The sequence below is a fragment of the Cygnus atratus genome, chromosome 17 (genome assembly GCF_013377495.2).
Source record: "Cygnus atratus isolate AKBS03 ecotype Queensland, Australia chromosome 17, CAtr_DNAZoo_HiC_assembly, whole genome shotgun sequence".
NCBI classification, from domain to species: domain Eukaryota; kingdom Metazoa; phylum Chordata; class Aves; order Anseriformes; family Anatidae; genus Cygnus; species Cygnus atratus.
This window is the reverse complement of record NC_066378.1, coordinates 12,546,253-12,573,720: the sequence shown is the minus strand read 5'-3', so window position 1 is coordinate 12,573,720 and position 27,468 is coordinate 12,546,253. Positions and strand designations below refer to the sequence as shown.

Below are 27,468 nucleotides of genomic sequence, written 5' to 3'. Positions count from 1 at the left end.
TTACTGAGGGAAAATAGAACATACGTGCCTTCCTTGAGCTGGTGTCTGCCACGGGTACGTACCTGTAGAAGACAGTTAAACCTCGAGCTGACTCTCCAACACCTCCTGCAGCTGGTTAAGAAAAGAGCCAGAGGCAGAGAAAGCCCATCACAAATCTTTATTGAGCTTGTGTGGCTAATGATTAGCATGGAAGTAACATATATGTTAAGTCTGTCTTCATTAGCTTACCCCTTGAACAGAGACTCCAGGAATTAAGTATCATTAAAAAGTTACTTCTAAAAAATAAAGCCATTGAGAGGTTTGCTCCCTTCTGAAAAATAACCAGCAGTGTCTTTAAGCTGCATATTTTATCTTAAGAAGGAGCTACTTTCTCTTTTTCAAGCCAGCCACGTAAAAGACAAGAGCAAGAATGACAGGCAAGGTAGTAGAGGTAAGAATTATCAGATACTATATCCATGGCAAAACATCTTCGTATCCATTACTTTGCTAGCATGGGGGAAATTTAAAGACGAAAGTGTGGCTTTAGGTTCCTTCCTCAGCTTTTCTGGACCATGAACTTAGTCTGTTAAGTGCCAGCATGGCCATGCTTAGGTATCCTGTCCCCACAATTCAAGTGATTTTTTTGCAGCTATTTTCCCTAAGAAGGCTGTCACAGATATCCCACAGGCACCACTAAAATGTTTGCTCCAAGAACACACTTACCCCACCGTGATGGCACGGGGTCCTGCTAGAACCCGGGCCAAGGGCTGACAGCAACACAGGTCAGTCAGCAGCTGATCGGAAGCGTGGTTAATGGTGCCGCAGCCTTGGGTAAAGTCCATGAGTGTGAGGTTTTAAACAAACACCAGGCTTCCTTCCCCCTATCCTTAATAAAACCCTTCCCGTTTAAGGTTAGCAATACCATACATTCCACATGTTAGCAGCAAGTAGTTTCATGACCCTGATCAGTATTCACAGTAATATCAGCTTGTCGGCACATGAAATACAATCATCACGTGTAAGTTAATAGTTACAATAGGCATGAATGGATTAAGAACCACAAGAATACGGTTTACTCTACCCCCCCCCTTTTTAAAAAAATACTTTATTCCTAAACTAAAAAAAAAAAAAAACAACAGTATTTGGACACCACATGATAGAGCCCTACATAGTGACAGCTTTTCGCACGCTTACAAAGAATGGCCAAGACAATACGCTGGTAATGTCAGACATTCTGAGCAAAGCAATCACCAGAAAATAGATTGCTTAAGGACTTCTGTGCGGGTACAATTAATGGCAGTGCTTCCTACAATCTTTATACTGTTACCACTGTTGCAAGAACAGTGCCGGAACAGTTACATTCTATATTTAATTACATAAGAGCTGAATATTCAACTGATAAAGTTGTTGCTTTTAACAGGCTAGACAACCTAACACTAATTTGGTCAAGCAAAGGTGTTTTCTGTGACCACTTGCTGAGTACTGAATGCGATAACTAGGAGTGGTATTCTTCAGAAGAGAGCAAGAACTGCTGTAAACAGTTTGACTCGGACAGTTTGTGGGTTTAGAAGGTAAGTCAGGCAGCTCTGTTACTGTACACACAGGCATTGGCTGGTCCTGCCCAACCATGATTCAGTATGCTGTAGAAAAGTGGTTCATAAACTTCTGTATCCTGATGTTCAGACTGTTGTGGTTATTTTGAGAACTAAAAAGCTGACATACGCCCCAAGGGTCAGCATTCCTGCCCCCAGAAATCCAGGTGGGATGACCATACCATCCACTTTTGGTCTTCATTTACGATTTGAACACATGCACAGCCCGCACAACGTACTGTCGGCAGATGGGGCACTCGCTCATTCTCTTGCCGCACTTTGTGCACGTGACCATGTGGCCACACTCCAGCAGGACGCAGTCGATCACTGCATCCATGCAGATCCGGCACAAGTTGTCATCGTTATCATTCAGCTGCATCTTCTCACCCTCTGAAAAGCAACAGAGAGAGAGAGAGAGAGAGGTCACATATTCAGGCCCTGAAAATCCTTTTAAGTTCTAGCCCAGGCAACAGTTAAAACACATCATTAATTTAGCATCAAGTCATGCTGCTCCATGCATACAACTGTTCTAATCAACAGCTAAGGATCTGTATTCCTTAACCTCTAAGTGAATGTCCGATTCTCAACTGAGCATCTAATGACGGTGTTTAAAATTCAGAGCGTGCTGTTTTTCCATCGCTGAGCTCACCTCATTTGGCAGAATACTTTCCTCGTGATTATACACAGTAATACAGAATAAAGCAAACCAAGAAACCAGAAGCATAAGTAAGCTGCGAAGATGGCAGAATTGAACAAAGCCTGTCAAGTTTCCCTGCAAACAGACATCTCATCTCAGTAACCGTGTTCTGTCAGACCATACTGAAAAAAGCTGAAGTTTAACGCTTGATTTCAGACAGGTTTTCAATTCTAGTTTGATCACCAGACTGAGGGTCTCACTTGAGCCATGCTTTGACATTCATTAGCAGTACCACCAAAGAAAGTGAGCATCCATCACCTCCAGAATCATCATCCTCCACCCTGATGAGCTGATTATTTCACACCTGACTATCGCAGCCACCGCAGCATAGGAGCTGGCAGCACCTGGCTGTGAAGCAGCCCCAGGCTAGCAAGCTGTCCACTCACCACTGTCCCCTCTTCCTTACAACCTGACTGGTGGATGCAGGAACAAAGAGCCAGGCAGGAATTTTTCAAGCCAGTGGTGGCTCAAAAAGTTGTTTCTCAGAGCACACTTTGTTAACAGAAATCAGACTGTAGATATACTACAATCATGCAAGTGAAAGACTCCAATTGTTGAGTGGAACAGAGGTTAGAATACCAGTCACTGAGCTGCAGCCACGGGAGCACCTTATCATGAAAGCATGGACTGAAACCAAACCACTTGAACTTGGACTTTTGCCACTGTAGCTTTTAACGCTGTACCACAGCAAAAGACCTGAATTGCCTTGGTCTGTTGACAGCTACAGAGAAGCTCTCTTGTTAATGCCTTGTGAAACCTAATAAAGGACGCGGAGGTGCCAAGTTTCACGTTCTCTGAGAAACTAGTTCTCCGTTGTGCAATTTTACCTTCCTTGTGAAAGCTGAGCTCTCTTATTTTCCAAAGCTGTCTTAAAAAAAAAAAAAAAAAAAGCACGAATCCTGGAAAGCTTTACGCACTAGTACCACACTCAGCTCTCCCAGATGCAGCTCGAACTGTGAAAACACATTGCCAGTTGTTCCAGAAAGGCAGACCAGGTTAGATACCAAGTCTGTTGGCAGAACCAGCTACTAGAACCCAGGAAAGAAAGGAGAGAGTTAAATATCAACCTACGTGTCTTGTGGTTTTCCTCACTCTCTCTGTATAGCCTGCTCACTTTTTCCACAAGTTCCCATTTCTCACAGCATCCTGAGTAGTTGACAAAGTTACACGCGAGTATTTCCTTCAACTGCCGAACAGTCAAGCCTTCAATGTCTTCCAGACTTGAAATATCAGACAAAGATGCCCTTACTCGTTTTCTGGATAACCCAGGAGTCTGAAACACAGCAACTGCATGTTTTTAAATGTCCTGGTAAGTTCAAAGCATCAGATTTTTCCATCTTACCACCACAAACTACATTAAGCTGCAGCAGCTCGGCTGAAGTTGTATTCTTTTTAGAGCAAGTATTTACAGATATGCGTTACTAGACAGAGCTAATGCTGGAAGAACTAGAACATGATACTAAACAGTGACAGAGATCTAAACACTTCATGGTATCACAGGCCAAAAATGTATTCTTTGCATAGTTCTTGTCTTACCTGCTCCTCAGCACTTTCTTCTTCTTCGTTATTTATAGAAGATGTTTCAGTTTGTCCCTGTGTACAGAATGAAATTAATCAGGATTTAAAAAAACACACGATCCCTTCTAAAATATCTTCCTTTCTGCCAAACTAATCACAGATGACAATGACATTTTGAAGTTCAATTGCTACTAATCATTACGAATTTAAGTCAACCCTATCATCTAAGCCAAAAATCTGATCTAATAATCTTCCATTTTCAGGCCAGAAACACAAGAGGCATTTTTTCAGCCACCCCCAACTGTACCAGTTGGTCTTTTGTTTTCTTTTAACATGATGCGTATCCATTAAAAAAACACACACAAAATGCATTCTAGTTATTGTACCCTTACAGGTGTTCCATTTCCTGTGCTTCCCCTTCTGTTTGCAAGTTCTCCTTGAGATGACACCGATACAGACATAGAAAATGGATGAGTAAAAAACCCAGAAGTCTGTGACCGTGATGAGCGCAAGCTACCAGCGTCCGTATCCCCCTCAGGACCTAACCCATGATGGCACAGCACAAGATCCACCAAGTCTTCTTTCTCTCTGCACGTATCTGTGGGTATGTTTCTGAGAATAAGGTACTGACGCAGATCCTTTACTTTGAGTCGCATTAACTGAGGTCGCTGAAACGCTGTTTCTTGCAGCAAGTGACAAGTGGAACACCTTCTGAGATTCTCTTGCGAGACTGAACAAACCGAGCAAAAATCCTTCTTGCAGTCACAACACACGTGCTAAGTAGAAAAAGGAAGAAAAAAAACATTCAGCTGTTTCATAGAAGACAAGTCTTTAACCCCACTTCTTCCTTTTCCAGACTACATAATTTACTATTCGTCTTTCCACCAATTTTGATATATATCATTTTTAGGATCTAACTCTAGCAATTGCCCTGTCAAATAGTTCTGCAGGTGTTCCAAGTTCGTCTGTTGCTTTTGTAGCACTACCGCACACTGACTTGAGATTTCAGTAACTTAAAACGTTATGAATAAATAACCAAATAAGGTATTCACATTTTAGTTTACAAAATAAATGAAGTTGATCACTAATCAATTTTAAGGTATGTTAAAATAATTTTTAATATACCACCACTGCTATTTTCACATGTCTAAAAGCCAGTACAATCCCCAAACTTTAAAGAGTATTCTTCTTCCTCACTCGATTCAATGAACTGTACGTAGGTCTTACATGTGATAAATCAGACTGGAGGTAAATAGTCTGCAAGCACTCAGATGTCATTTCTGCAGAGAACTGTGCTCAAAAGGTTGGCCGCAACATTCAAAAGCTCCAATTGGCAGAACTTCCAGCGGCAATTTTACGTGGTTCACTGTGCGTGCACCGTGAACAAACACAAACTCTTCCCAAGTTCTTCAGAACTTCTGGAAATTAACATTAGCTCTGGAAAATGACCCTACGCTACCTTTACTTCCACAGCACGCTTGCATGCAAACGATGGGGCACATGGAGAAACAGGACACAGAGGAAAGGGGAAACTGAACAAAAACTGAGGAAAGAGGCTTCAGGTTTCTCCAAATGAGCTGCAGAGAATTAGGTCACTAAGTGGACAAGATAACACTGCTGGACAGCCATCATACGTAGAAGTAATACCAACAATCTCAGCTTTATTTATCTGGAAACTTCACTAACCCACCAACTTGGCTCCAAAAGAAGCAAGAGGCCGTTGGAGCGCAATAGCATTTAGTAGAACTAAGCCTGTTTAGGAAACAAGTAGAATCATGCCAGTATTTCACTGGGAAAAGCTGTGATGCTAAACTGAGTATTTTCCTTAGCTTTTCCATCCTCCAGTTTGTTCATTTCAGCTCCCCACCTTTACGTTTGGTGTTACCTTCAAAACCAGATTTGCCTTACTATTCAGGATTCTGAAATTAAAGCACGTATCTTGCAAATTAGAATCAACTAATTTTCAGGTCAGTCCAGATCCAACATGTACCCGATTAATGACCACCAGACCTCTTAGCTTCTAATCCTGTCTGACATTAATTTCCTGTAGCCTCGGAACAAGGCATTTTCACCCTCTCTGGCTTCCTCACCCAAGGAAAAAAAATCCAATATATTCATATCCCAATATGACTACAGATTAGTTCATATTAGTAAAAATATCGTGTAAAAGGAAATATACTCACTTTTTTCCTAAAAACTGAAAAGGAAAGTCCACAGGCTTTGCAAACTATGTTAGCACCTGCTGCAGCTGGAGACGGGTATGCCGAGAAGTCTGTATTTGGTGCAAACCTGAAGGGGCCAGCGCCTCCCGCAAAGCCAGACTGTTGGCCACGGACAGCTCCAGTACCCATGACTTCATTCAGCAGTCCACAGCAGGAAGCCCACATGGAAGTAGCTCCCGCCTGCAAACATCCAGAGAAAAAAAAATTAATATCTTAAAGCCCACGTCACATATGAGTTGCTACTGAAGAGCCACTCCATCTGTCATCATCCCAAAAGCATGTTGTGCGAATTCCCAGAGCACGAGGAATTCAGTGCACAAACATCTGCACAGCCCAGTAATCTCTACTTCCCAGCTGCAAACCAAAGTAGGTAAGATTTGCTTCTGAGACACGCTGGCTTTCACAACTCCTTTTCTAGCAGAGTTCTGCACAAAAAGGGTAAGGAATTTGAGGAGGTAATGCAAGAGCAGAGCAAAGAAGGAAGAGGCTAACAGCTAGTCTTAGGTGAGGGCCATGACCTGAAAGGACGAGACAACAATACAACAGTTTACCATAATTAGAGCAGAGCTGTCCCCCGTGGGATCTTCTCCAGAACTAATTCAGTTCTTATATGACTCACAGCAAAAGAAAACTAAGAAAACATTTCTGCTTCTTCAAACGAACAAACCAAGCTTTATGCAAAACTAGTTCTGCTCTAATTTCTCCGAGAGGGAAACGTCTTCCAGCCCTCCCTGGACTTGCTATGCTGTTGTCTTACAGAAAGTTTAAGAAAATTAAAGTAACTTTGAATCACCTTATTCCACAATGACTTCAGTTCAGTTTTGAATCGCACTATATTATCTTGAACTCTAGAAAAATATTCTAAGTAGATCTACGGAGCTTGTTGCTACTCTTTTCTCTCTGGAAGCCTCTAGCACTAGATCCTCTACCAAAGTGCTCATTCTACTAAAGACAGAATGTGGAACCCATGTTGCTCAGGTCACACATTTAATTGCCGTCGTGTGGCTCACTGAAACCCCCTGAACAACAACAAGCAAACAGAAGCGCGTTGGGTTCTTTTTGGAAGGAAGCTGAGTGGTACAACTTTCCAAATGTAATTTTCAACTATTCTGGTAAAAGCTGTTCTGGTTTTTATTCCGGGACAGCAACTCCCTTCTCCTCCCTCCCCAAGCATAAAGACAAAGTTAGTGGTTCTGAGCTTTGTAGTTCTTGCTGAAAAAGCTAAACCAACCAGAACGTGCACGTCAGCTCAGTAATGGCAGTGCTCTAGTTCCTGTAGTAACTACACTGATTTCGACACTCAAGTGCTTCATTCCCCTGGCTGAACACAGTCCCGTTACATTTGTGGGAAGTTAACGCAACAACTGGCGATACACCAGGACACCTTTCTCCAGACAACTAAGCATTAAAGGTAAGAAAGGAGTCCTCACTCTGGGTTTGGTGGGAAACTACGAGAAACAAGGTCCTAGGACTAAACATGCTGTACTACACCACCGTCGCATAACTGCCTTACGTATGGAACACCCAAAACATCTCTCCAACATACACAAACCACATGCTTCGCTTTTCCTTCTGTAAGCTGACATTACAAGTGCTGCAATACGAGCAGAACACCCCACGTGGTCGATCATTTCACTTCTAGGCTGTACAACACGTAACACTGTGAGCAGTAATAACATCAAATGCATACGCAATGGATTGGATTCAACGGTCCAAGGTTACAGGTATTTCGAGAGCAAAGGCCACCCCGGGTGTGACAAAAACCCCTCCCAACCAGGGAACAATCTTCCTAAGCCAGCTGTGAGCGGAGCTCAAGGAGGGTGAACTCCCACGGCCCCTGACCCCGAGCCAGACGCAGGTATCGGCAGCACGCGGCGCGCAGAGTTCACCCCGTCTGACGTGTGCTCAGACCTTCGTGATAATCATTAAGCTATCAGGCTAAGACCTGCCTTCTGCTTCTCAACGACAAAGAATGGAAAGGTCGATATGCACTTCTATACAAAACAAATCATGCATCATTATCCCAGCTTATTAGGCGAGAGTTAACTAACTCTTCAGAACTGCGTTCTTAAAACTAGGGACTTAAAACTTGGAGCTCTCTCTGACTAAAAGCTGGTCTTTTGAAAAGTGTTTTTCCTCACCTTAAAGGAAAGGTGTCAGTTACAGAAACATGACTAATTCTTCATATATTCTTAAAAACTGATGAGTTAGCTTTATAGTTTAAAAAATATATTATAAATAGCTACAGGCAAATAAGCACAAAGATAAAAACCAGTGACCCAGAAGTATCTGTCAGAATTCAACTTGCTCCCTTACAGGACTACCGCCTCTTCAGAGGGCCCCGGCAGCAGAACACACAACGAGGTGGTAACATACTCGCTTCTTCAACTTTATTCAGGAGCATCTAACAACTGATCAGACATCACCATCAACACTAAATAAATACCTATTTAGGAAGTTCGTTAGCCACTTTTGATGCATGAAGACTGTAAGTATCAAATGGAAAAATCTCATTACATTTTCTTTAAGCGTGTGCTCATGCAGCTGAAAGGTGAGGCAACACAGCATCATTAATTTTCTCCTTAACCTAAGTCAGCTGTGGATTCTTTCTACACACTAGTGCCATTAAGCAATAATTCAATTACAGAGTCTAGACTCTTCATAATACTCCGTAAAAGAAATGAGAGCATGCCGAAAAGCACCAATACAAGACACAAATGAGACACGCTAAAACAAAAAACTCTCTCCCTTGAGAACTAATTAAAACCTAGCCAATTTCTGCAGCAAAAGCCTTTGCAACTACACCAGCCACCACTTCCTTATTCTCTTCTCACACTGCCATCAGTTATCTTCTCTCTCCATACCATACATGCATCCTATATGGGTTAAAAAAATGTGTTTGAACTCCTCTGGTCTATTTTTTTTTTGACTTTAAGTGCCTTTAGTAACCTGACAGGCACCGCCATCCACCAAGGAGCTGGGAGGCTGCCCACCCGCTCCTCGCACATCTGTGCCAGCAGGACATGGTATCAGGCGGTGTCAGCGCCAGCACGCCAAGCACAGGGGGGCAGGAAGGGTTTCTGTTGAAGCTGAAAATTCATTAAATTCAAAGTATTGGATACAAATCCATTCAGCTCCTAGGTTTAACACCCGAGACCAGGCCAAGCTTTATCAGGCTCCCCTCAAAACCCACTGAGCGGGGAGCCCTGTGAACAGCACCCCACAGCCCTGGCCTAAAGGCACCACGACGGCAGCCCCGGCTGCAAGGAGGTGGCTGTGGGGAGCCCCCGACACCTAGTTACCCCCTGTCACCCCGTCAGCCTTCTCCAGACCCCTCACATCCCCGCCGGCCACCCTGTGGAGCCTGGGCTCGGCCTCAGGCAGCATCCCCAGGCCCTCTCCGAGTCGCTGAGCCAGCGGAGGCCCCTCAGCGAGGCGGGGCCCGGCCCGGATCCCCTCAGTATCCCCCCCAGGAGCCCTGAGGGCGGGCCGGGTGGCACCTCCCCCCTCCCCTCACGCCGCCCGGCCCACCAGGGTCCCGATCCCGGCCCCAGCAAACACCACTTCGCCCCCTTCCCCCCTCCCTCCGTCCTCCGTCCTCCCAGCGCGGACAGAGCCGCGCCCCGGCCGGAGGCGCCGTCGTCACCTTCATGGCCGCCCCTCGCCGCCGCCGCCGCCGCCGCCTCAGCCGGGCGCCGCCCCCGGCCCTGCGCCGCTCTCCGGCGGGCCGCCTCACGGAGGGCGGGCCTTCCCGCCGCGCCGCACGCCATTGGCCGTCCTTCCCCTGACAGCTAGCGGGAGGAGCCAATCGGAGGAGAGGAAGCTCCGCCTGCTGGGCGGGGGCGGAGGTTGGGCGGGAACGGGGCCGCCCCTCAGCGGGGAAAAGGGCGGGCGCGGCGGGGAGGTGAGGTGACGGGGTTGTGAGGTGGCAGTTGCCCGAAGGTTGCTGCCTCTCGGCTTGGGGTCGCCCTTTTAATGGTCATAGAAGTGAAGGAACAGGCTGGCATTTCGCCCCTGCCCCAGTCTTTGAGAACTGAGGAATTTTCTTATTTAAAAATCCCACTTTCGACTGGCTTCCAAACGCTTCTTGCTTTCTCTATGCCATGAATGGGGTGTATCAAAAAATAAAAATAACTAACAGGGTATATAACAACCAAAAGCTTGTAACCAAAAAGATTTCATTAAAAAAAAAAAAAGCCTTGAGGCAAGCTTTACATAAGAACACACAGAGCCAAAAACAAAGGAGGCTGCTGCCAAAAAGAGGGAAGGACAAAAGTGGCTGAAAATAGATTTTGACCACAAACGCTATTTACTCATACAAAAGGTTGCGTAGAGTCTCTAATAATTTGTGCAGGCTGGATCTATTTTTGGGGCGGGGCTCATAGAAGAACTGAGTCCAAAAAACGTATGTTACTGCCACCAGAATGTCACAGGCTTGGCAGCTCCAGCAACAAGAGTGGAGCCAGCTTCTGGATTTGCTCTGTTACCATGCTTTCGTTCAAACTCATGTTGTCTCTTCTTGGAAATGTTTATGATCCTCAAGAAGCTTTTGATAGACTATGAACTTTACACATGTTTTAATAAAAAATATGGTATTAATATTTTTTCCCAACAATAGCCTGCAATTTTAGTCAAAGCTCTTCAGAAGAGAGTAGAAAAGCTTTCCTTTCTGCTGTCAAACAGTGGTAGAACAAGCAGTAGCACATATCCCACGTTTCTTGTGAAAAAAGATTGCTTTAAGACACCTTGAGACATATCACTACAGTTTGTTTTTTATAAACTTTTACATCACGTAAACTTGGTTGATTCAGAGAGTCATCCCTGCAGTACCAAAGTTTACCCAGATATTTTGTTTATGATCTCACACTAATACACAAGAGCTCCTCATGCAGTTGCTGTAAGCGGCATAACAGCTCTGTCCCACAGATGAGAAAAACCAAGCAAAACCTAGAGTTTCTCTTTTAGCTCTGGTAAGGACTTGTGACAAGAAATCCTCCCCAGCACAGATGTTTTAGGGAGCAACGTGGGCCTGACTGGGCTGAGATATGGTGACTGTGCTGACAGCTGCAGTTGCCACTCCTGCCTTAACTTGGGCAGATCTTGATGAATCATATTTGTAACATGTGATTTGAGATCAGTTTATCGTGTCTAAATTGTAACCACATAAATTGTTTTTAAACAGGGAAGCTGACTGCTTAAAAAACAGTTTAAGAACAGAACCCCAGCTGCTACTGTGTGGCTGACGAGTGGCATTTGCAGAGGTTCTATTAATAAGAATCTTGCCCTTGCTGAGCCTTCTGGATTGTGCCAAAGAAGCATTAAAAGATTTAAATCTATTAATGCTAGATGTCCCATTTACTTCTGTCATGAAAGAACAAGTAATGATGAGTCGCTGCAGCTCTGTAATCCCCCAAGGTTTTACACATCACAAGACAGCGAGGTAGAGAAGTGATTCTTAATAGAAATCTTCATTTGTTTTTAATGTAACAATTTGCAAAATTTTACATTGAAGTTGAAATAAAAGTTAATCTCTGGAGTTTATCTGGGAATTTCAGACTGGTTACCACATATAGTAGCAACAGTCATTATAGTAGTCACTTTTTATATCAGAGACACAATACTTCGGGATTACCTTTTGAGAAGGTTTTCAGATTACTGAGACTTGGTTCAGCAGATTTAGTGCTGCACTAAAATGCAACAGTTCCCAAATCCATGTGCCAGCTATTTCATGCTTCATAAGCTCAGGTACATTATGCAGGGGCTTGAGCCTTGTTCTGCTGTGATAAAGTATGGCTTTTTCAATTGTGTAACTTAATCTTTAACTTAATATGACCAAAATAATCACTTGCTGCCTATTTAGAGGGCTGGTTATAGGGTATTGTGAGTTCATTTGAATATACTTTAAAAGCATTTTCTACACTTTATACAATATACTGTACAACACGCTGAAGGATTATCAGTGCCATTTGCATGTTGACTTTGGTGAGTCACACAGAAACGTCAGGATTTGGGCCAGATGCATGTCACTTCCTTTTTACGCCAACTTCTGCAAACGCTGACCACAGCATTGGGTCTCTCTTCTCCCACCACTCTCTGGCAGGCCACTTTGCTATTTCAGTGTTTCCGCCCAAGCTGTCATGCTTTGTTTTCAGGAAATACCAGTAAATTAACTTGTATAACCTAACAGCTGTCGCTACTTCCTGCTCTTTATATTCAGATATTATAACAGATGCTCTTTATATTCAGATATTATAACCAATGAATATTAGTTCCTTGAGATCTAGGATTATGCCAGCAGCAACTAACCAGCACATCAAGTTTGTTACATGGAAAGAAATCCTAGGAAATTACTCCCGGCTTGATTTGCCTCCTCCTCCTCTCACCACCTGCAGGCATGAATCAGGAGCAAGTCAAATGAGATCCCTAGGGACAAGCAGATGTATAATAACAGCGGTTTTGGGTTCTCTCACAAGAAACGGAGCTGTTTTAACAACCGGGTGTTTTATTGGAAGCACGACACTATAGTGAGGGACCGAAAAGCAACTCTCCCCCCCCACCCCCCCGGAACGTCTCCCCGCGGCCCCATCCTCCGGCCGGCCCCTTGGTAGCGGTGCACAGCTCCCGCTCCCGATTGGCCGCGGCCCCTCCCACGTGACGGCGGCAGCGGCGGCGATTGGCTGGGCGGGGGCGGGCGGTTGCCTCGGCGACGGGGCTGCGGGTGATGGCGGCCGGGCGCCGCCATGGCGAGCGTGCACGAGAGCCTCTACTTCAACCCGATGATGACGAACGGCGTGGTGCACGCCAACGTCTTCGGCATCAAGGACTGGGTCACCCCTTACAAGATGGCGCTGCTCGTGCTCCTCAGCGAGCTGGGCCGCGCCGGCTCGCAGCTCGGCCTGCTGGAGAGGCGGCGGCTCAACCGGCTGCTGCTGCCCCTGCTGCAGGTCGGGGCCGGGCCGGGCGGGAGGGGAAGGGGGAAGAAGGGAAAGGAAAAGGAAAGGGAAAAGGAAGGGAAAGGGGGCCCTCAGCGGCCCCTGGCATCGTGGCCTGTTCAGTTTTGGGCCCCTCACTACCAGAAGGACATCGAGGCCCTGGATCGTGTCCACGGAAGGGCTGCGAAGCTGGTGAAGGGCCTGGGACACAAGTCCTGTGAGGAGCGGCTGAGGGAACTGGGGGTGTTTGGTCTGGAGAAGAGGAGGCTCAGGGAGGCCTTATTGCTGTCTGGAACTACCTGAAAGGAAAGCATGGGGAGCTGGGGGTTGGTCACTTGTCACAGGTAACTAGTGATAGGACTAGAGGGAATGGCCTCGAGTTGTTCCAGGGGACGTTCAGGTTGGAAATGAGGAGACGTTTCTTCTCAGAAAGAGTGGTCAGGCATTGGGACGGGTTGCCCAGGGAGGTGGTGGAGTCACTGACCCTGGGGGTGTTCAAGGAGAGGTTGGATGTGGTGCTTAGGGACATGGCTTAGTGGGTGACATTGGTGGTAGGGTGATGGTTGGACCAGATGATCTTGAAGGCTGTTTCCAACCTTAATGATTCTACGATTCAATGTTGGTCTCCACCCCAGGGTCCCGACATGCCGTTGTCGCGACTGCGCAAGGCCATCGAGGAGTCGTGCCCGCACCTGGCCAGCTCTGTGCACATCAGGTGGGCACTGGGCCCTGGCAGGTGGGGAGCTGTCCAGGGCGGGTGCTAAGCAGTGCCGCAGCCAGGGTGTTCCTGCACTCTCACACCTGCCCCGCTGTCTATTGATAACCGCTCTGCGTGTGTTTATATGTCCATTTGAAACGGCAGTATGTCCAGAGTGAAGACGTGCTTCCGCAGCTTTTCTAGTTGTCATAAACAAGTTCCGAAATGCACACAAATCAAACATTGAAGAAATTTAGTTTAATAAAGTCTCTGCGATAACAGAACGCTTTTTTCAACATTAGCTAATTCAGAAAATGACAGCTTTAAAATCAGTATTTTTTTGATTCCTACGTATTTTGTTAGAATAACAATCCCTTCTGTTTGTTCTCTTTAATACAATAGCAGTTTAAAAAGAAAATATCTGATTATTATTTAGATTCTTATTAATATTTACATAAATTAATAAAATCAAAACGTGAAAAACCTTCTGGACATAATGAACCAGCTGCCTCTTGGATCTGTCAGCATTTACTCATCTATCCCTGAAATAGAGGAATATTATTTTATGTATCATATTTAAATCCTAAAAATGTATTTTTTTTTCCCTGATTAGGTTGAAACTTATGGCAGAAGGGGAACTGAAAGATATGGAACAATTTTTTGATGACCTTTCAGATTCATTTTCTGGGACAGAGCCAGAAGTTCATAAAACAAGTGTAGTAGGTAACTAGCTATTGTCTGTAAGCTGTAGTTGATCTGACACCTGTTATTGACGGAATTCACTCAAGATACAGCTTTGTAACCAATAATTTTCCCCAGTGTGCAGTTCTTGCTACTGTTAGTTGCTCTGTGATCAGATAATCTGTGAGTTTTGCCACTGAATTAATTAGAGATTTATACTAAGCAGACCTGAATTTTATCAATTGGTAGGCTGAGATGAGACACTTAAGCTAAATTAAAGATTTAAGCTTCTGGTTATTACAATGATTTGTAGTCTCCTCTGAATCGGGAACCTTATATAAAGGTGTCATAACACAGATGTTTTCCTTTGCAGGTCTGTTTCTGCGCCATATGATCTTGGCATACAATAAGCTTTCTTTTAGTCAGGTCTATAAACTTTACACCGCGCTTCAGCAGTATTTTCAAAATGATGAGAAAAAAGGTGGAATTGATGAGAACGATATGGAGCTGACAAATACAGAAGACCTGGAGGGGAAAATGGAGAAGGAAGAACTTGATGTACCTCTAAGGTGATACATTAATATTAAAGTCTTTCCCACTTCTGTCAGCAAATTAGTTGCATTTTAGATTGCTTCTGTACACATCAAAGTAAACTGAGGCTTTGTCCAGCTCAAGCTTCTACTCCTGTTAAATTTCTCAAAGTCCATGGACACTCACCTGCGCCTGTCCTATCACAAATGCTGTGTTACAATCTGGGATAGTTTAATTTTAATGCAAATAGAGAAGCTATCGGAACTTCAGCTGCAGTATTGAGATGTATACTCTAAATTTATATTAGCCCATATCCAACTTAGAGCAGGATGTCACCGATTTGCCTCGTGTCAGAGTTGTCTAGTGCATATAGTTAGCAGAAATTTTAGGTCAAGGCCAAAACTTAAGCATACTGCCTTAAAAATTTATGAACAGTATTTTGCAAAGAAGTCATTTTCACAGTAATGTGATCTTGTTGATTTTTTGTTTTAGCTCTGTGTACAGATCACAGAGCTTGCACTGATCTTGCTGGTTTGCAGTTACTCAACTTCAAATGCTTATTGTAGTTCAGCAATACACACCGATTTCGGTTTCTTTCCTGTAGCAGCTGCTTAGTGTTTTCTGCACAGGTAACATTGAAATGCTAAAATACCGTTTTGCTGGTGGGGCAGGGGAAGAAAGGGGAAGTTATGTCACCTTTGGATTCAGAAAGTTCTGTCTTTATATTACTGATGGAGTTTAAGGCATGTGAAGAGGATGTATCTAGCTGTGTTTTTGTTTTGTTTTGTTTTTTTCCCCCTGGAGCCTGGTGCACTCTGGCCGAGTTGGGTGGCCTCCCCGTTTCCGTGGTGCCACCCTGTGGTATCACTTGTAAATGGCAGCAGTTGTGCTCGGTCTCAGAAGATGGCGGTGCCCCGTTCTCATGCTCACGCAGGGAATTGCAACCTAAAGGCCAGATGCTGCCCAGTTTCCTTCTGTACAGCCCACTGCTGAATGATTCTTCTCTGGTTGTGCAAGGCTGTGATGTGCTAAAGCTGTTGGAAAGAGCATTGCTGCTTCCAGCAAGGGAAGATTCCTCTTTGAGGAAAAGTTAAGCTTAATATTTTTGGTTTCTCTTTTCGCCCTTCTCCAAATGAAGATACCGACATTTATTTTCATCAGAGATGCATGGGAGGCATTTCACTCGCTAAAATGTTACGCTGTAAGAATAATCCTCAAAGTATTTTGTGTATCCATTTACTTAAAATGTGCTTTAAAAATTGTCTTCATGTAAGCTCATGCTTGGGCACGCTCTGCTGTAGCTTGAGTCAGTTAACAATTTTGGAGTCTTGCTTTATGCTGTAGCTGTTGTCTTTCCATGGAATGAACTTCGGGCTGCTTTGCAGAGCAGCTGTTTTCTGGAGTGATGTATGTGGTGAAAGTGCCAGTTCATTTCCTCTTGAATATCTTCAGAGGAAAAAAAAAAAGGGGGGAAAAAAAAAAAGGAGCTAGACACTTGAGTATATCACCACAAATCTTGTATCTGCTGTTGTTGTTGTTTTTTTTTTTTAAATACATGTGTATTTGGGATAACATTCATACTGACCACGGTCTGTGCAGGCTGAAGATTACAACTAAACAGTGTAAAATCATTTGGGTTGCTGACTTTAATGTGGTGGATTTTATTCTCTGTTAATTTTTCTCCTTTTATTTTCCTTTTATGCTGTTGAGCTCTACTATCTCATAAAAATTCATAAAGCGAAAGTATGGATGGTCTGATTAAAATGTATTTTCTCGTATTCTATTTCATTGCCCGTGTTTCTAACCAGAGTGCTTTTTAGCAGGGAAGAAGAGATATCTTGCAGTGGGCCTCTTTCCCAGAAACAAGCAGAGTATTTTCTTTCTCAGCAGGTATGTTAGTTCTGAACGAAGTTGAGTAAATGATCTGTAAGGTGATCTTCACCTTCAGTTTTATCCACAGTGTCAAAATGATGTTTTTTTATATCTGTTAAAGGTTTGTTAATTATCTCACATGTAGTTGCTCAGTAGGAGCACTTGGGGTTAGAATTGTTTTATCTAAGCATGTACACCATATGATGATATTTTACTCTGAGAAGGTCACTTCTGTTCTGACTGCTTGCTTCAAATGTGCTGCCTGCTAAATGTGCAATGTTGTTGGTTATTCCAGCTGGTAAACACAAAAAGGAGCAGAAACACACATGGGCACAATTGTTAGTAAATGCGCTGCGTGCTTATAATAGTTTGCTTATAAAATAAAATAATATGTAATGTTTCACACACATTTTAAAAGTTCGAAGTGACTTCTCAGTCCCATTAGGATCTTTACATGTAAGGGTTGTTGAATGCAGCAGCCTGACTGCAGCAAGGTTCTGCAGCTCCACGCCCCCTGGTGCAACCAGTGGTGAGGCCGAGCGTTACCTGCTATCCCGGTTCCCTCTCGCTGCTCAGGGTGAAGGTCCGTTAGGGGAAATGTGTGCACACTTACACCCTTGCTCTCTCAATTCTGCCGGGAGCCGAGGTTCGACACTCAGTTTATCGAGTACCTGGCACCTGGATTGCCTCGTGTCTAGTTCTGCCAGGAGACACGCACATACAAATGCATCCCTCAGCTGACCCACGGCTGGCGCCACAGGCACGCAGAGCCCTGCAATCCAGCTCCAGTTGCTGGCGCTCTAGCTGCCTTACATACACGTGTGTATGTGGAATGGAGAGCCCCTCATCCAGGAGTAGTTAGAAATGGGGTTTAATGAGAAGACAAGACAGTTATGATTTACGTAGTGTTTGTTACCGGTGTGTATAACAAACCTTTTCTCTCCTAATTAGAATATTGTGGAGCAATCAGTTGCTTAGGGGGGTTCAGAAATGGGAAGTCCTTTCATTATTCAGTAATGCTTATTCCTGTAATTAGGTGATTAATTTTTCTTATTAACTGATCTACTTCCTAAAGGAAAATATGGATTCGCTTTTGCTTAGTTTAGTTTCCTGATTGTTTTGTGTTTGTGAAAGAAGCATGTAATTCCAGGGAGCAATCTGCTGTACTAGTTCTTAAAAAGGAAACTTAAAATTCTTTAAGTACCTTTGAACAGTCCTTTGAATATGCCTTTATTTTACTCGGTCTCTCTGATCTCTGGAAAGTGAACACTGTAATATAGGATAGAATAAAACTGCCACGGATGTTTCAGTGTCATAATAGAGCTGTTCTGAAATCTTCTTTAACGCTCTCTCTAGAGATGACAGAGAAAATGACAATCATGTATCAAAATATATTCCTAATGCTGCAGTTTGAGTTACTTAGCAGTGGTTTCATTTTTTTTCCAGGCTTCTTTACTAAAAAACGATGAAACAAAGGCTCTTACTCCAGCATCTTTACAAAAGGAATTGAACAACTTGTTAAAATTTAATCCAGACTTTGCTGAAGCAGTAAGTATCTTTTTCTTCATCCAAAATGGTTTTAAAGGGATTTCTTCATATCTCTAGGATGGGATTTGGGAGTATTTTATTCTGTATTGAAACATAAGCAGATGATGAAAATGTGAGCAAGTTCTATGTAAATGTTTAGTAATTCAGACCAAAACTCCTGAAGGTACCGAAACCTCAATTAAGCTAAGTACTTAACAACATGTCTGGCTTTATGCATAGAAATAATCCTGTTAATTTTGGTGGGTCTGTGTCAGTGCATTCTTTTTGAACTGAATCTAAAACTTTTTCCTCAGAAATGTCAGGCTTCGTACTCGTATAGATTAAAAATTAGCGTTGGGTGAAATACCTGCTGATTTTGATTGTTGATGTTCACTTTATTTCTGGCGCTTAGTAGCAATTTACAGTAAAAGCAACAGACAGCTCGTGTTGAGAGTTGGTTCCAGACCTGCACTGCAAGCATTTGCCTTGTTCCTAGAGAACTTACTCTTGAGCAGGTCCCTTTCTTCCTATATATCACTTCATGGTTGCACTTGTTGGGCAGTAAGAAGACACACAGTAAGTATAAACCAAAACTTTGTTGTAATAGTTCTGTATAGTTAACACTGATTTTGTTTCATTTTTTAGCATTATTTAAGCTACTTAAACAGTCTCAGAGTGCAAGATGTCTTCAGTTCAACGCACAGCCTCCTTCATTATTTTGACCGTTTAATTCTCACTGGAGCAGAAAGCAAAAGCAACGGGGACGAAGGTTACGGTCGGAGTCTGAGATACGCTGCTCTGAATCTAGCTGCGCTGCACTGCCGGTTTGGCCATTAGTAAGTCAATATGTTGTACTGCACACCCGAAATTCATCTTACTGCATCCCATAAGGACTGACGGATAGACCTGTTCATTATGAAAATCTGTTTGAGAGAAGAAGGCTCTTCTCTAATTTGATAGCAGCGATAGCTGGGTTGGAATTTTCTTGTAATCCTGATTTGTTTTGGTTTGTTGTTATTTTGACATTTATTTGGTTTCCATAATAACCGGGCCATTTACAGCATGGTAAGAGTTGACATTTGTCTGCGTCCGGTTGTGACCATTTCCTAGGGATTTAAGTTCTCCATTGCTACATTTCCATGAGCTCAGAAAGGTCAGTGGACATAAGTGCTTATTTCCAACTATATTCGCAAGAAAGTACAGTTGTTCTTCTGTTATATTCAAATCAATATAGAGCTGATCATCTGGAAGAAGAATAACTAAAGAAAAAGCCATCTAGGAGATGCATATTTTTAAAAAGCCGTAGTGATGGGTGTTACTTTATTGATAAAGCTGGCTCACCTATCTCCATATACAGTTTGCATTTATCGACTGCTGCCTGGATGAATCCTGTAAAAGGACTGGAGATGGGAAGGAGATAAGAAAAATTAATGACAACTCTTTCTATATAGGCAGATACTTAATGTTGCCCCTGTTCAAACACTAATTTGGCACTTTGGCACGTACACAGATTTGAAAGCCTGCATAGGGGTTACAGTTGCATTTTCGTAGTGGCTTGCAGATGCCATCTTGCTCATTAGCCTCGGGTCTAGAATATGTTGCTGGACCGCTAGGCTTTGCCATTCAGTCTTTTAAATCAGTTTTCTTCTGAGTGCGATATGCATAATTTAGATCAGTGTTCCTCTGTGGTGTTGTAATGCTGTATTTTAAGCACGGTGGTGATACTAATATGTTCTTTTTTGTTTGCTGATAGTCAACAAGCTGAACTTGCGCTTCAGGAAGCCATCCGAATTGCCCAGGAGTCTAACGATCATGTTTGCTTGCAGCACTGCCTGGTAAGATAGCCATGTTGAAACAGAGGTTAAGTCACCTTTGTCTGTGTTACCTCAGCCCTTGAACTGTTACAGAACTACTCGTACATTAACATCTCGTCAAGCGGATCAGTAATTTGAAGGTGACTGTCCCGCAGTGGGGTGATGTTGTTTTTAGCAGATGGGTCACCAGGAGCAACAAATGCTGGAGAGTAGGGAGATATCGGGACAGTTTTGTTGTGACTCAGGTTTACTTTCTTAAACAGGAATTGTGATGCCAGAGTTACTCAGCACTAAGGTCAAAGTTTAGTCTTATGTGCTTTAAAGAGCTGAAGTATTTCATAAACTTTCTTCTTACTGTCTTCTGTATTTTCACAGAGTTACCCTTCTTTTCAGCAAACAAAAAGGAGGAAGGGAAGACTTAGTTTTCTGTTTTTTTCTGTAATGAACATTAGTGCTGTAATGAGAAGGCATCTGTGTTACCAAACTCTGGAGGTGCTGCTTTCCACAATTAACTGTATAACGGGGTTTCTGTGCATTACTCTGAAACTCCAGTATTGACTCCAGTATTGTCAGGCCCGTGCCCCAGCCAGGCTGGACTTTGGACATATTTTGGTGTTTCCAGAGGTTTTTGTGCATTCCATGCAAATGTAAAATGAAAAATGCTGTAGCCATCAGCTATTTGCAATGACTTTAACTTTTTCCCTTACTAGAGCTGGTTATACATCTTGGAGCAGAAGATATTTGATAGCTGTGTTCTGCTGGAGCACTCAGTAAACAAATCTTTACACTTTGGTTTGCCCGTAAGTCTGTTTCATTTACCCTTAACTGTATTCTAAGCCATACATATGGGAGTGAAGGGGTGTATGCATGGTAGGTTTTTTTGTTTGTTTGTCGTTTTTTGGGGTGGTCAAAATTATTATTACAAAATACATAATTGAATATAAACCAACCTATTTTATACTCCAAAATCTAGCTGTTTCTATTATTTTGACTCTTTATATTAACAAACAGAGTTGAGTTGCTTTATTGTGAGTGCATTATCGCAAGGCACACTGTTTTTCCTTCTACCTTGTGTGTTTTTCAGACAGGGGAACTCTGTGGCCACTAGCCTGCCCTATGCACCATCTAGGTCTTAGGCCCATAATGCAATCTGCTGGCACTCAGGGGAGGTTCTTATGCCTCAGCCTTCCCTGAAACTCAGTGCTGATGCCTCTGACAGGGCTTTGAACGCATTTACTTGTATGGCTGCGTCCCAGCTGTGAAGTCTTGTATGGCAGCTCTCCCCTTAGATGGTTTTGTGCCCTGTATCAATTGCTGTTTTCCCCAAGATCTGCAACCTTTTTGAATTGTTCTAAAAGGAACTAAACTGCTAATGTTGGAAGATGAAATCAGACATGGCTGCTTGGTAGGGAAGGGGAGGAAAGGCTCTCTGTTTTCACAGCTGTTTCATCATTGGAGAATCTAGGTACAAGTCCAGTCATCCTCTTTAAGACTCCTGTGTGGGGGAGTGGAAATTACCTTTCACATCTGTCAAACTGGCATTCATGTATGTGTGGGTGTGTGTAAGTGTGTATTTAAAGAAATGCCTGGAGCAGTGTTCCTTTGTCTGTGCTGAATAACATCACATCTTTTTCTTTGGGATTTTTTTCTTAATTTATAACTCTTGCTCCGGTATAGTTCACAGGTGTAGTGCGTAGCTATCATCTATCATCTTTCAATGACTTTGTTTTATGTTTTTTTTCCCCTTCTTCCCAGTACCTTGCTTCCCTGGGAATACAGTCCTTGGTTCAGCAAAGAGCTTTTGCAGGAAAGGCTGCCAACAAACTAATGGATGCCTTAAAAGATTCTGATCTGTTGCACTGGAAACACAGCTTGTCAGAGCTTATTGATATTAGTATAGCACAGAAGACTGCCATTTGGAGATTATATGGCCGCAGGTATTTCATTTCTTTTCAACTCTTGGGTGAGCTCACTGTACTGGGTAGCACGTAATGCATTTTGAGTTATTTATATAGATGTAACAAGTGACTGTGTCTCTCCTGTGCACTAAAATAAAGTAATCAGATCATGATTTGGTATAGGCTGGGTTCCATTATTTCCATTTTCTAGTGTTCATTCAAAAATCGTACTGGAGAAGAGATTGAGTTTCCATTTAGTAGTGGCAAATAGTGCATAAGTCATTCCCGTGTCCCCATTTTCAGCATCACTGTGCTTGGACCATGTGCAGCTTTTGGTATGTAGCGTTGGATGTGCTTGTGTAGTCTAGAGTTCCTGGGTAGCAGTTGTTTTAAAAATTTTCATTTTCCCCCAGGCCGCTGGCTTACCCCAAAAATCAGTCTGTAGGCCACAGTCATAACAAGACCATAGATTAAAAAAATGGTGGTTGGTTGTTGCTTGAAAGCTAAAAGATGTTTCTCTTGCTCAAGCACCATGGCACTTCAACAAGCCCAAACATTGCTGAGCATGAACAGTCTGGAGGCTGTGAATGTGGGCGTTCAGCAGAATAACACGGAGTCCTTTGCTGTAGTGTTGTGTCACCTGGCTGAGCTGCATGCAGAGCAGGTGAGTTTTATGGCTAGTCGCACAAAAAGTCATTTGGTTGAAAGGATGTGTGGGTGGTGTTGACAGAGAGTGCGAGACTTGAATCATGTTTTCTTCTGCCTTTAATGTCTGTATTAAGAACAAAGAAAATAAAGGGCTTTTACCTGGCGAGTTCTTGCCATGAAGGTTGGGTTGAAATCAAGGGGAGTGGTGCTTGCCCTGGTCTGTGTTTATCAGAGTGCTGTTTTTGTGTTACAGGGATACTTTGCAGCTGCTTCTGAAATACTGAAACATCTAAAGGAGAGATTCCCTCCCAATAGCCAGCATGCACAGGTAGAGTATATACAATTTAGCCTGTAACTTGCGTAACTGTTACACAATAGGATCTGAATTCATACCCTCTTTACTCTGGATGCTTTGGGTTACACGTTTGCTGATTTCATTTGGCTCATGACCCGCTCTGAAGCCGTGTGGCGTAAACTCTTCTGCAAAAGCATGAAGAAAATGCCTTTGTTTTAATTGCCTCCTAAGAAAAGGCTGATTAAATAGAACTGTAGGTGACAGAGGAATATGCGTCTACTTCATGAGCACGCACAGGAATTAAATGGTATACGTCGATTTGGAGCTTCAAAGTTCTGTTTAATTAGCGGTAATTATTTTGATATATTACACTCCAGAAATAACTGAGAGAAGAGGCTGGTTTTGTGCAACACTGGGAAACACGTTAGCGTATCAATCCAAGAGGCACTATTTACTTTAAAGTGTTTAAGATTCTATTAAATTTAGTTTGGTCCTTCTTTTTCTGTTACAGAACAAGTTTACTGTTTTAAAGCACTAGTAATGATTTTAAAGCTTTTTTACTTAAAATACAGTCAAATAGGTGAGCTGTGGCATTGAAACATTACTCCAGACCTAAGTATTTCTGTTGAGGACTGTAATTTAGAAAATACTGTAATTGGATAGTCAGTTGTGTCTAGACATAAATATCCACGGGGGAAATAAAAATTAAGTTCTAACTTGGGGTTAGACAATGAGCAGGTGCAACTTCTAAAACATGTTCCTGGATGTTCTTTGTTTAGCTTTGGATGCTGTTTGATCAAAAAATACAGTTTGAAAGAGCCATGAATGATGGCAGATACCATATAGCAGATTCTCTTGTAGCAGGAATTACAGCACTTAGTAGCATTGAAGGAGTATACAGGTAAGAAATCGTGAATCTGCATATGCTTGCAGGTGTATCCCATGACGATAATGAAAAATGTAGCAAAATGGTTGCTGGCAATCACGTGTGTTTGTGTGCTTCCCTTTCCAGAGTTAATTATGGTCATGTTGTCTAATCTGTAGTGCTTATTCCATTACAGTGTATCCTGTAATCATCATTTCTAGTTGTTTCTCTGGACATTCTAAGAACAGGAATAGCACCGGTGAATTTCTTGTTGTTTTAGAGCTGTAGATGTGGCCTGAGAACACAAAATATTTCTTCAAAATCTGCCATGGTAGCTGTAGTCAAACCTAAGCACTGTGCAGAATTTTATAAGAAGATAGATCTAAGGGACCTAAGGCCAAATCTCAACTCTGCTACAGTAAGAGCTTGAGTTATGTCTTCATCTGTGTCCTAGTTTCTACGTCCACAAAATGGGACGATACTTTTTTTTTTTTTTTCTGTCACCTCAATTTGTTCTTGTTTCTGAATGGAAACGTTAGAAATAGAATAGGGTTAAAACTTGTTATTTGCTGAGCATGAAGACGGTTTGCTGTTGAAATCAATTTCTTGTTGTTTTGCAATGAGGCAAAACACCTAAAAACATAGCCAGCGCCAGTAAGGCGGAAGATCGCTATTCAAGCTGTGGGACCTGATGCTTGTCCTTCTGGAACTGGACTGTCTGTTACTTCCCTGATCTTTAAATATAGCACTCAGTATATGGGTTTGGGGTGTTTTTACACATTCCCTACAGCTATGTATTTGTTTTTTTTACTTCCCTGTTCTCACTCTTTCCCTCTCGCTCCTTGTCCTTGTTAGCTTATGCCAATTTTAGCTACCTTACATCATACCTGTTTTTCTTCCACAAATAATTACTTCTGCTTTCCAGTTTGCATGCCCTCCCACCACTGCTGCCTCTTTGGCCTTTGTTTTTGGCAGTCCCTGTTTTCTATCTAAAGCTGTTTCATGAGTTTGATCCTTTCTGCTGTGAGTTGTCCAGCAACCAGAGCTACTTGATTTTCCCTCTGCCTCTGTGCATAGCATGAACGTGCTTTGTCAGAGTGCTGTTCCGCTGTCACGAGAAACAGAGGTCACAAAATAAAGACCTGTTTTACTGTGTTCTGAAGAGCAGATTTGTATCTAAAATACTTGTATATCAGTGATGTTTTCTTTCTACCACGATAGAAAAGCCATTGTACTGAAAGCCCAAAATCAAATGTCAGAGGCGCACAAACTCTTGCAGAAATTGTTGATCCACTGCCAGAAAATCAAGAACACTGAGATGGTGATTAGGTAAGAATGCTTCATTTTTCAGAGTATTAAAGCCACTTCGCAGTGATTAGAATCAACCACTTCAATTTGTCTATGTTCGGACTTCACCAGTCCTCAGGTTACCTAAAATGATTTGGTGATTGTGAAATAATAATTTCATTTGTTAAACATGGTATAGAGGAATCCTCAAAATACCACGGAATTGAAACCTAGTACCACCTTATATGTGTATATGTAACCTAAAAGGTATTAAATGCTTGCAAAATGAATAGGAAGAAGAAACATGCATGTAGTTGTGCCTTTGTGCCAACCTTCAGAGTAGTTAATGTTATTTTATCCTTGTAAGGAGGTGGGATTTCCTCTTAAGGGTGGAATTTAAGTTTATTGTATGTGCAGTAATGTAATTCATAATAAAATCAATACTGTAACGGATGGAGTAATTGGGAAACAAGTGGCCGTGTTTCATCAAAAGAGAACAGTTTACAGTTCTCTCCTTTTCCGTTGACTAGTGTACTGCTGTCAATAGCAGAGCTCTACTGGAGGTCTTCATGCCACACCATAGCCTTGCCTGTCCTACTGCAGGCTCTTGCCCTCTCTCGAGAATATAGTCTGCAGTACTTGGCTTCTGAGACTGTGCTGAACTTGGCTTTCTCCCAGGTAGGTTTGATTTGTGTTTTCACAGGGCTGTGTGGCAACATTTTTGCTGGGGATCTGGGTACGGTTTTTACTCCTGTGAGATTTAAGACCATAACGTTGTCGGAATTAAATTATTGATTCTGATGAAGTATTTTCTAAATGTAAAAATCTTTTGGGGAAGCTAATAAAAGTTGAGTTCCATGTGCGTCGGTAAGATGGGTAGCTGTTGTATATACTTAAGCAGGCAAGCATAAATTGGCTCTGCCTTCATTTCTCCAGTTGTTATTTTTATGCTGTTTTTTCAGCTTTCTAGTAGCACAGTTTGGCATGTGCCTGAATTAAAAATAATGCTGGTACTGGAGTTCAGTTACACTGTTTATTCTGAGCTGGCAGGGACCTGGTTGTCAGCACTGACTGGAGTGGAGAAGCCATGCCTAATCATTCCGGATAGTAGTTCATGTCTCCTAGTAAGTTTTGATTCACAAGTAGATTGTGGAGAAGAAAATGACATCCTTGTCTGTAGCATTGCTGTGTTGGAAACAGATGTGGCTTTTGTGGCTTATTCTGGTCTTCTCAGAAGGTCATGCTCTCACCAGTAGATTCCGGTATTAGACAAGCAAAGTTTCTCTTTCAGCTGATCCTTGGCATTCCTGAACAAGCCCTGAATATTCTGCATATGGCCATAGAACCTGTCTTGGCCCATGGAGCTGTGCTGGACAAAGGCTGTGCCATGTTCCTGGTGGCCAAGTGTCAGGTGGCTTCTGCAGCTTCCTACACTCAGCAAAAGAAGATTGAAGGTAATGCGAAGAGTTAACTCTTCCCCACTGAAACTGCGCTCAGTTGAGAGGTACAAACCAGGGCATATATTGGAGTCCTGCTACACAATCACCGTTAATGAAGTTTAAACGATATAGCGGAGTGTATTACCTGGTAATCAGATAGGAGAATTAATTTGGAATTAGTTGTTCAATAGATGCGGTGTTTATAACGGCATGTTGTTTATGCGGTTTATCTGCGCGCTTCAACACCTGTATTTTGCAGCAAAGGTTGAATAACAGACACTAGCTGAAGGACCATGTTGCTAAGACACAAAGTGTTTTGAAAAGCTGAGGAATTTATAATTGGGCTCCTTAGAATGGAGCTGCATTGCTTGGAGTTGTTGTTGTGTTATTTTCTTAAGTATGACTGTCCCCCGTTTCTCACAGCTTTGGAATCCGCTATTCTGAATCTAAATGAAGCTAAGACTTACTTTGCCAAAGTGGACTGCAAAGAGCAGCTCAGAGATGTTCTCTACTTCCAAGCCCGGCTGTTCCACACCCTAGGCAAGACCCAGGAAAGGAATAAATGTGCCATGCTGTTCCGTCAGTTGCACCAGGAACTGCCTGCACATGGTGTCCCCTTAATAAATGCGTTCAAGTGACGCATTTGAAGATGAGATTTGTTTGTTTTCCTTTTTTTTTTTTTTTTTTTTTACAAATGTCTTTTTACTATATTCAGTCGTTTGTGTTTCAGAGTAATTGCCAATAAATCATGGTCTTCTATGGAACATGCTTGTATTTTGTTTGCAATGACTTAGGGGGAAGCATGGGTTTCCACCCATTCTGCTTTTATTCTGTACTTGAAATTAAGAATTGAATGAGGGAAAGAAAGGAAAAACTCTTGGCTGCATTCCAAACGTGCTGAGGGGAGCACCACTGTCATGATGAAATATCTCAGTGACGTTTTCGGAATGAGTGCTGTTTTTATGAACACTGGG

At 42.7% G+C, this 27,468-nt stretch overlaps 2 protein-coding genes across 6 annotated transcripts; one reads left to right on the top strand and one right to left on the bottom strand.

The window, feature by feature from the left end:
• Nucleotides 1–142: 142 nt before the first annotated feature.
• Nucleotides 143–9,761, bottom strand: RNF34 (ring finger protein 34). 4 transcript variants are annotated; one of them, XM_035564889.2, is made up of 6 exons: nt 9,655–9,761; nt 5,970–6,188; nt 4,173–4,562; nt 3,805–3,861; nt 3,340–3,541; nt 143–1,961 (listed from the first exon to the last, which is right to left on the bottom strand). In XM_035564889.2, the coding sequence occupies exons 1-6, from the start codon at nt 9,658–9,660 to the stop codon at nt 1,774–1,776; spliced, it is 1,062 nt and encodes a 353-aa protein (XP_035420782.1). In that variant the 5' UTR covers nt 9,661–9,761; the 3' UTR covers nt 143–1,773. The 4 variants fall into 4 exon arrangements, with proteins under 4 accessions (XP_035420782.1, XP_035420784.1, XP_035420786.1 ...); XM_035564891.2 differs by having other exon boundaries at nt 4,179–4,562; XM_035564893.2 differs by lacking the exon at nt 9,655–9,761 and adding an exon at nt 8,325–8,342.
• A 2,903-nt stretch (nt 9,762–12,664) lies between these two features.
• ANAPC5 (anaphase promoting complex subunit 5) lies at nt 12,665–27,260 on the top strand. 2 transcript variants are annotated; one of them, XM_035564958.2, is made up of 17 exons: nt 12,665–12,952; nt 13,576–13,655; nt 14,251–14,360; nt 14,692–14,887; nt 16,670–16,739; nt 18,168–18,269; nt 18,894–19,084; nt 20,002–20,083; nt 20,773–20,862; nt 21,818–21,999; nt 22,489–22,624; nt 22,862–22,936; nt 23,683–23,804; nt 24,990–25,097; nt 25,586–25,733; nt 26,347–26,509; nt 26,918–27,260. In XM_035564958.2, the coding sequence occupies exons 1-17, from the start codon at nt 12,749–12,751 to the stop codon at nt 27,130–27,132; spliced, it is 2,274 nt and encodes a 757-aa protein (XP_035420851.1). In that variant the 5' UTR covers nt 12,665–12,748; the 3' UTR covers nt 27,133–27,260. The 2 variants fall into 2 exon arrangements, with proteins under 2 accessions (XP_035420851.1, XP_035420852.1); XM_035564959.2 differs by having other exon boundaries at nt 12,694–12,952; nt 16,673–16,739.
• Nucleotides 27,261–27,468: the final 208 nt, after the last annotated feature.